At 42.0% G+C, this 9,881-nt stretch overlaps 1 protein-coding gene across 2 annotated transcripts in view; it reads right to left on the bottom strand.

Moving 5' to 3' along the window:
- The window catches only part of SEL1L (SEL1L adaptor subunit of ERAD E3 ubiquitin ligase), a 31,498-nt gene extending 22,221 nt beyond the window's left edge, over positions 1–9,277 (bottom strand). The window contains exons 1-3 of one of the 2 annotated variants that reach the window (XM_035327352.1): positions 9,067–9,277; positions 2,425–2,462; positions 1,865–2,087 (exon numbers count right to left, since the gene is read on the bottom strand). In XM_035327352.1, the coding sequence (XP_035183243.1) occupies positions 1,865–2,087; positions 2,425–2,462; positions 9,067–9,142 (337 nt within the window). In that variant the 5' untranslated portion in view covers positions 9,143–9,277. The remainder of the gene's footprint in view (positions 1–1,864; positions 2,088–2,424; positions 2,463–9,066) is intronic. The other variant, XM_035327351.1, reaches the window with a different exon arrangement.
- Positions 9,278–9,881: the final 604 nt, after the last annotated feature.

Consider the following 9,881-nt stretch of genomic DNA (forward strand, 5'->3'; position numbering starts at 1 on the left):
AATACATGTAATTTACATGGAGGATATTTTGTCAATTTGTGCACACAAATGGGGATTTATTCAGACACAGCAAAACAGCTGTATACATGGTGTTTTATCATGTTGTCCTTATTTATATTTCATACTTTACACACTGGAAGAAACCCAAATATAGATTATTTATTTAAAAATGTTACAGAAAAGTACGATCACTGAAAGATTCGTCCAAACAGGAAGACAAATGTGGCAGGAATTGCCAGCTCTGTAAAAAGTAGTGAGCAGTTTTCAACAAAAGCTCTAACAATATATTTCCATACTAACAAAAACATGGAAAATAAGAGCATGAAAAACTATTTTTTTAGACTACACACACAAGAACTCTTCACTGATTAGAAGAGAAAAGGGCACTGAAGAAGAAGAGAACTTTTCTTAAAAGGAAAGCCTTAATAGTACTAACTCTAAGTTTCTGAGAATGGAATTTTTCCCTGCTCAATAACCTCCAAAATACATGTGGAAACTTGAATTTTTTTTTCTTGCAATCACCATGCACGTGAGCCAAACTGTATTCAGAAAAGCTTCAATCTCCCTGTCCCACTCAGTTAAAAAGCCTGACAGTGAAGTTTTCCTTTAGCATGACCCCCCCCCCCCCCCCCGGCACTTTTCCTTCAGAATTGTTTTACAGATAAAAACAGTAATCCCTCCATCCACACCACTAACTTACTTTAACAGGTTCAAAAGAACTGAACAGGACAAGTAAGTTTATAGTTTTTAAAGTCACCTGCATGCAGTATTCTGACAAGTATAGTTAAAAACCTTAGTTAAAAGCAATACTTGGGGGCAAGCCATCTGGTCACATCTTTCTGATGTGAAATGAAAAAATCTTGAAGTTTACTTTTGAAATAGACTGCACTGCGTAAATACAATGCATAGCTCACTTTTGTGGCAGAAAACTATTTAGTGGACTTCATATACTTCCTCCCTGTACAACATCATACCTCTCAACAGCAGTATTTTATCCTATTAGTGACTTTTTACTAACTGTATACTAGTTCTGCATCAATAAGAAAGGCTTATTAGAAAATACTGAAAAACAGAAAGTAACAGAGACCCTATTCATTATTCCCGTTTTCTTTTGATATTCAAGACATGAGTTAAGAAAATAGGCAGCTTAGTATTACCATGTAACTATACTTCTTAGTTGAAGATTTACTTTTTACAAACAGGTAAAAACGAAACTATTTGCTGCAAAGGCTGGAGTACTCAACTGTATCATCCACTAACTACAAGTCCAAAATAATCATATTAAACTCATATTACTGTAAGTAAAAAAGATATACTAGAACTTCCTGGTGAATTTAGGCACAAGAACACAAGGTTCTACCTGTATTTGAAAGTTTACTGAAGTTTACATGCAATTTAGGTGTTACCCTAATGCTCCTAGGAAACTTGTATTCATATAACAATTTGTTCCTCTCCATCAACTCATTCTCCAGGGACACAGCCAGTAGGCTGTAACACTAATGCAATTTCTCTTTCTACAGTTACTATATATACACAGAATATAGTATGTGTACCTGAGTATGTGAAGACATCCATACTTTATCTATTTGATAGTTAAAGCTTTCCAGGAAGATGGAAGCAATAAGAGTTATGAAAAATTGAAAATGAATATAAAAATAAACACTAAGACTTCAAACACAGTATATTTGAAAGCCTCTTTACATTACCTCCTGATAAAAAAGGCACCAATTACCATTCATTTCTGGAAAAATTCAGATGCTTGTTTTTTTAATATGTTCTAAATAACTATTTCTGTTTATCTACATCCCACAGTTACTCATACGTGTCTTTCTTGCCACTTGTTCAAAATCTTGTGAGCAGTTACCTGGACTCTGTATTTCTGCTTCTTCCAATTCTTTATTTAGTAGGTTGGACATTTCTAGAGAGTTCAACTCTTCCAGTGAATTCTCTTTTTCTTCCTCTTGACTGTGAAAGTTCTCTTCATCCTCGGATTGAGAGTCTGACTTCCCTGATTCAAGGAAGATCTGACCTGCTACCACTCGAGTTCCCGTGGAATGGTCCTTTACCTGGTCCTCTGCAGCTAAAGTCTGAAAGGGAGCAGCCATGTATTTTAGATTAGAAATGGAAGAGCAGCAGTTGGAAAAAATGATTACTTTTTAAAGATATGACATTTAAAGAGCAGTACCAGAAGTAAATTGAGCTACTGCTACCAGCTCTCATCGATTCCCGTTTTTGTGAAAAATGTACTTCAAAAGATACAGCACAACATACATACACAACAACTTCTGTTACACAGAAGTTAATGAAACAATGAAAGCTACAGAACATTTTAAAACAAGAATCAAATCATAGTTCTGGAATTTCAGACCCTTGTTCTCAACTCCACAAGAGAAAGACAGAATTACTAGAAATGTATTTCCTTACCTTTGGCTCCAGGGATTCATCTTGATTTCCCTCTTCATCTACAAAAAGATGTAATAAGTCATTAAAAACCTTTCCCATATATATTTTTAAGATATTATATTTTACAACTTTTCTGAAATATTCTACAATTTTGTGCAATATCCAAAACGTTGTTGCTTTTTTTTAACCCAAATTAATCCTCTAGATTAACCATGCCATCTGAGTTGTTCCAGTTCAGGTAAACTGCTTGAAAAGGTAAATAGCAAGTGAAAACAACCTGTGGAACCCAAGGATTTGAGTCACCAAATCAGCTTTAGTATAAACAGCTTCATTAGTGACCAGTCACATTAACACCACCTCACTTTTAATTAAACATTACTCTTCACAGAGGAATACCAATTCATTTTGCCTGGCCAGCATACTCAAACCTTTGGGTAGAGGTTTCTCTTCAGAAGAGAAACTGTGAGACATCACTTTAGCTCTAAGGTTCCATTCAAGAGCTGCAAGCCTCGTTTAACTGTCAGCTTTCTCACTTGGAAGGGCTATGAAAGGATAACTGGTTAGAAATACTGGAAAGAGAAAAAAACAGTAAATAAGGAAGGCCATTAGGCAGAGACCTACTAAAAAGCAAAAGGAATGGAAGTGAAAAGGAGGAAAAAGATCAGAGAAGCTTACTTATGACAGTTCTACCACTGTTTTGCAGTTGTCTCTGAATTTTAGTTCTTGTAATTTTAAAGGGCTACCCACTGCACTTCAGAAAACTTTATTTGCACTATCATCTTGATGGAAAGCCTCTACAACTATCACAGCTGAAGCATGACTGATCCAGTCATCAGGATGTGACACCACCTCATTTAGGTAAACAAGAAACATCTGAAAGAAAAAGCTATAGGCCTCCCTCTCTCCCATACACAACTCACTGAAACAAAAAGCTTAAAATCTAAATGAACAGCTAAGCAGAAGTGCCACTAACCCCTATTACATTTAGGAGTTCCTCCCCCTACCCTGAGATTTTGGGTTGTATAATACCCTGCAGAAGTGGCCAGACACTGATGGGCTGTAGACCTGCACAAGCAGAAAGGCTACCTGAACTGACAGCTTGTAGGTGAGGTACACCAGTTAGTATGTTACAGCTCACTATCAAAGAATCCCCACACAAATACTGAACATCAGCAAAACTCTACAAGTTTACAGAACTCTGCTGACTCTGTGTAGGCATTTGGCAGCAAGCAAAGAAAAAACTTGCATACTTTTCATCCTCATGCAAGTGATGTGCTTTACCAGAAATCAGTCATCTCTGACGTGACAAGCTGTGAATCACCAGTTTCATGTCTTGAAGATTGTTATAATAATGGTGCAGCTGCAGGTATTTGCAATGAAAAGGCAAATCTTGGAAGCCAGATTCTGGAGACTCATCAACAAATGCCTATTCTATTTTTGAGGTCTAATCTGTGGTTAGAACAGGTAAGTGAAAACATAAGCATCAACTTTAAGCTGTGGGAGCATAACTTTAAAAAAAAATTTAAGACTGATAAGTGAAGCTGCAAAAGTGATGCAAGAAGTAACTCAAACAGATCATAGTCTACTGAGCTTACTGAAGAGGATGCAGAGCTCAATGAGTTTGACTCCCCACAGACACAGGATTAAAAAGGGTTTAGAACAGCCTGTGTGGGTAGGCAGCTGTACTCTACAAGTCCAAAAAAGAAAGTGTGAAGAGCTCTTCAGAGAAGGTAGTGGAGACAGCACAAAGTACTCAAGATGGAACAGATCCTGCAAGCAGCAACCAGGCAACCAGCCTAAGAACAAGCACCAATTTGGAAGAAATACCCAAAGAGGCAAAAGAAAAAAAAAAAAACAGACTTAGCTGCATTCTAAGCAGATACCACTGTGCTTCCCAGCTTGAGGACTCTAACAGAGAAGAATGACTACGTAAGTCTGAAGAAGTCCTACCGCTGAATATTAGTACTTCAGACCACCATATAAGAGCTGTTTTTTGAATACATTAAAAAGTATGTACAGATCTGGGATATTTGCTGGTTCTCCCTATATGGAAGCTGTTTGACAGAAGTTTAACGTGTTTCCCATGAATTACATTCTACTATTCTAAACAAATTTGATGTAAAGCCAAATGCCATTAATGCAATTTCAGCCTCTAGAGTCTGCCAAGAGATTCACACGTGCTTCTGGAGCGGGGAAAAAGAAGAGAGGTTAAACTACCTAGTAGACTATATACTTCTATTAATAGGTACAAAATACTTAAATGGTGCTTGTTTCTGTAGTAACAAACATTATTTTTAACAGTTATACCAGCTAGGGTATTTGTTATTGTCTGGTCAAAAATAAAAATCAACCTACATACCTGATATAGCACTAGACCATTCTGATTTTTGGTAAAAGTTTTTAGTAATTGATTTCAGTTTGAGGAAGGTTGACTTCACTACATAAGACCACGTAATGACAAATATAAAAAGGGTATGTTACCTATGCACATATACGTAAGAACATTTTTATTTGGACTCCATATTCAAGGCAAAAGGATTAGTGAACTGAAAGGCAGGAGACAGCTGATCCAGACCAACACAAGCTACAGCTCACTACATCTGCTCTTCTTCCTTGAAAGCAAGTCACCCTGTTTCAGACGTATTGCATCACCTAAATTCTCTCTGAAGGAGCCAGCGCTGTTATTGAAAAGTTGCACTTTAACAATTCGTTCCAAAATAGATTTAAAGTGACAAGCTGAGTTTAACTGTTCTTGGCTCCCAGACTTCCTTCTAAGTAAAACAGATAAGGTTGCAGTTATGACAGATAATGTGACTAGAGATCACTTACAACAGTGTTTCTCCACAGGACTGCTGACTAATATGCACACACTACCCACAGAAGTTTGTCTACTTCTAAGAAACAGTTGAGAAAACTTCTGAAAGTGTTAATGGAAGATCTGGGGAAGGTCACAGTTTGACCTAAGAACAGCTTATTAGTCAAGGCTCAACTACTGAAGAAAGCCACAGATGTTATGTTTGTGCACCTGCTTCAAAGATTAAAGCTGATAGTTTAATTTGTTTTTCCACAGGCAAATCCAAAAGCAAAGGTAACAGACATTTCTTTATAGAATTAGGCAACCTTGGTAACAGACCCAATTAAAAAAAGCCTTCTAGGAAAAGAAAACACAAGGAAACCAATCCCACCATTTGTTAAACAAATTAGAAAGAGATGAAGATGCATTAAAAGGAAAGAATAGGCAAAAATACTTGTGCCTGAAACAGGCTGCTGACAAGATGGCACAAAGCTTTGTTTACAAACTGCGCTCAACTGCCGGGTGCTCTCAAGCTCTGTTAGGATTTTAGGGCACTCCATGCAGCTAAACACTTACTTGAGGTATCCACCACTTCATATAAAATTAAAATCATCTTTATAAAAAAGTATTTTTCCTCAGTTAGAGAAGCTAGTGTTCAAGGAGCCTATTTAAATACAGCAGAAGTACTCCATCAGCCTATGCCAGATAAAAAAATCCCAACATTTTGCAAGAATTGCTATTTTCAAAATATGGAGAGAGGGGTAGGAGTAGTAGTGCAGTGATTTAAAGAATGTCATTAGGTTGAAAGAGGCCAGCAGCTCCCAAGTTTTCATGCATTAGAAGAACAAATCAACTGTCAGTCTGTAAAGCTGCTACTACCAGCAACTAATACTACTGGTTTTAACATTGGACTGGTTGCTCATCTTTGGGAAGTAACTAAAAATTCAGTAACTGCAAGCAGTGGACAATCTCCCAAAAGTCTGACAGAAGTCCTAAGCGATCAATGCCAGTCAGTTCCCTTCCAGTTTTTGCCAGGCTTTTCAAGTTTCCAACACTATCACAACAAAGCAACCACCTAGGGGAGTACATGTACCACAGGGGGCGTGTAAAACAAGCCTTTCTTGCACCATTAATAAATAAAACAAAAATATAGTGTTTATTTCATCTTTATCTCATACTTATTCATTTGTTTTATATACAATATGAGGTGCATAGTATCAGCACACTATAAATATGTATATTTATTTGTAAGTTAATGGACATTAAAAAGTTTTGTAAAAGAAGTTTGGCAACCACTGTCCTAGAGATTCTCTGTGGCACTTTTACTTCTTTCAACATTCTTTTTATGCCAGTGGCTAGTTAGACTCTGATGCAGAATGCAAGCCCTGTTTATCCTACTTTTGCAGGAACAAGGGAAATCTTAAGATAAAATTACCTAAGACTGTTCCTTATCAAATTTTCAACTGTTAAATTCAGAAGAGAAATGGACACCAGAGCCACTTTAGCATAGATGCTGTTCCTATCACATGAACCTCCAGAACATGAGGTAAGTTGAGCAAAATCCTTATGTGGCATCTATTCAGCAAGACTAGTTTCAAATAATCCCTGGCAGCAAGTAAACCATACCCAGCTACAATCTTTGCTGTGTCCTCATTTTAGGGCAATTACCAGATTAAGATATAGGTCAACCCTCACCCTGAATACAAATCTTTTTTCAGTCTCCTTACAATTGCTGGCTAGCTATTTACAAAACTTACTCTGCAGCAGTCCCTCTGTAGAGACTGAGATTCCCAAGAAGGCAGCAAGTTGAAGAAAGTTTTCCAGCTAGGTAAGAAAAATCAAAAGGGTCAGGAAAGCCACTGAGCTCTGACTTACCAGAACAGACTCAAGTATCTATTACGTGCCTGTACTCAGTTGTCCTACCAGCTAATACCAGTATGAAAAAGCACTGCTTAGCACTGACATTAGCCAAGGAATGTGCAGGACAGCCTGAGTAAGAACCACTTCCTCTCCTCGGGCAGAATGAAAGAACTTCAGCCTCCTCAGGCCTGTGAGTGAGGCAGAATACCAAGTAGCAAGTAATACCTGCAATCAGAAACAAGTAAGAGAAGGCTTTTTTTTCCCCCCTAACATTCTTAATAAATGATCAACAGAAGAAGAAGGCCATCGCTGCTGTGATAAGCAGCAGATTACCACCTTTTGCTGGAACAGGAACAGCTACCATTTTAGCTGCTCTTGCCAGTGCCCCACAGACTCCTTCACATTCTTTCCCCAGACCCAACTTTCAATTTCTACAAAATCTGTATAAATATGGTACCTTTAAACAAATAACACTCATTTTTAAGCCTGAGTTTACCTGCATTCGCACTGAGTTTTTAATAAATTGATTTAAACAGACAACGACTACAGAGTTGGAATTTAAATTTACAGCTAAGTGGCTGACAAAGTCTGTATTAAGACTGCCTTGAGTTAGAAAATGATAGTTGAACCATTTTTAACCTTTTTAAAATCTCTCCCTTCAATATATTTAGACTCTAGAAAACCATTTTCAGGCATTAGGAATGATCAACTGTTCAAAGACACCGTGAACACTTCTGCTAGGAGTTGATCAGAGGCTACCACACAAGGTGTTAGTTACTGTTACTGCAGGAAACCCAAACACCTCTGAAGCAATCATTTTTTTTTTTCTTTAAGAACAAAGACAGATTAGGAGCAAAAAAAGGCCTTCCTCATATAATTTAACACTCTCCCCTCACTATTTCTGGATATCAATGAACAATTTAACCTCAGCAGTGGTTTAAGCCTGGCAAGAGCACTCCCTCTGTCAGGCACTATACCATGGGCTGCCTTGAGGCTATTAATTGTGTTAGTTCAACTGCCTCTAAACATACTTTTTTTCAAGGCTGATGTGGGCTGTAAGAACCTCATACTCACAAACACTGCTGCGTGATAGCAGCAAAGCAATCAAGTCAGAAGACCCACATCCTATAAGCTACCACAGCCACAGCTGTGCAGTTAACAGCCCATGTTTTTGACACATAGCTTCCATGCACGTAACAGATAGTTCATCTCACTTCAATAGTCTCTGCTCTTCTTAGCTTTTGCCTTTTGAGATGTTATCAGGGAGAACACATCATTCAGTCTCGGTGCCTCCCCTCTCTGGCTTCACAAACCTTGTATGTGTCTTCTCCACGCTTTGTGAAGTGCTCTGCATCTTACAACATTATATACTAAGCTCATATAACTACGCTTGTTATCCCATATGAACTGCAATAACACAGCTTAAACACTTAACTTCCTACTGCACTCACAAAACAAACCCCAGACCACTGACCTTCCCTCTAGAGAAGAGGTGAAATTACTTTATTGACTTATTGCTGAGAGTCTAAAAGCACACCACAAGCAGCCCCAAACAAGGCTGTATATTAAAGGGGTTCTCGCAGGATTTGAAGTCACTCTGTGCAGCTAAATGCCTTGTGTGCTCCTCCCCCCCCGGGGGGAGAGACGCGGGCACGAAGCCGGTGACAGCCTGCCAGAAACACCGGGCAGCAGGAGCAGGACAGGGCGTGGGTACTGCGCGGGCCGCAGAAGCGCTGTGCGGGCCCTGCAGAGACAGGCCGGCCTGGCACCGCCAGCCCCGGCGCTGCCAACCGCTCGGCCACGAAGCACTCACCGGGGAGGGAGGAAAGCCACGCAGGAGGGCGGATTTCGGCTCCCCGCGGCTGCTGAAGGCAGCGCCGGCCCCCGGGGCAGGCCGCACCCCCTCCCCCCCAACACGTCCCCCTGCGGCAGGCCCGGGGGCGAGGCCGCGGCCCGGCGAGAGGGAACAGAAAGGAACGGAGGGAGGGGAGGAGGAGCCCGGCACTCACCGGCTGCCGCCAGCGCGACGGCCCCGAGCGCGGCGGCGCCCAGCAGCAGCAGCAGCAGCAGGCGCAGCCGCCCCATCCCGCCGCCGCCTCCTCCTCCTGGCCACCGCCGCCGGAGCCCGAGCCCGGCCCCCTGGCCCCGCTCCCCGCCCGGCTCCACCAATCGGCTCCCCGCGCTGACAGGACCGGAGCAGCAGCTGGCGGCGGCGCTGCACACAGCCCGCCCGGGGAGCGGCTCGCGCTACATGGCCCGCAGTTATTGGCCGGGGGGAGGGGCTGAGCGGCTGTCACGCCCTCCCGCCAGCCAATGGGATCGCGAGAAGGAAAGCGCAGGCGCCAGCCACGTGAGATGGTCTTCCCAGATAAGGGCTTCGATTGGCTCCCGCGCCCGTTCCTACAAGGCCCATGATGCCTTGCGGAGGGCGCCCCCCCACCGCCTGTCACAACGAGGCGGCAGGCGACAGGGACTACATTACCCAGAGTGCCCCGCGCCGAGCTGCGCACGGGCCGGGGCGGGGGGGGGCTGGTTGCGGGCCATATGTTACGGGCAGGGCCGGGCCGCCCGCGGCGCGTGAGGGCGGTGGCTGGGGGGGGGATGCGCGGGGAGCCGGCAGCAGGCAGCAGGGGGAGAAGCTGTTCGTGGTGGAGAGGGGTCGCCTAGGGCAGGCTGGGGGCTGCCCGCTGAGGGGCCCTTCCTGCGGGCTGCTGTGGGGGTGCTTGTTTTTAATAAAGTACAAATTATTGTCTTTAATTTTGTCCTTTGGCATCTGTGTGTCCTCTGTCAGTAGGTTCCTGTATCAGCTTTTATTCGCCGAGGG

Source organism: Oxyura jamaicensis, chromosome 5 (assembly GCF_011077185.1).
Source record: "Oxyura jamaicensis isolate SHBP4307 breed ruddy duck chromosome 5, BPBGC_Ojam_1.0, whole genome shotgun sequence".
Classification (NCBI taxonomy): domain Eukaryota; kingdom Metazoa; phylum Chordata; class Aves; order Anseriformes; family Anatidae; genus Oxyura; species Oxyura jamaicensis.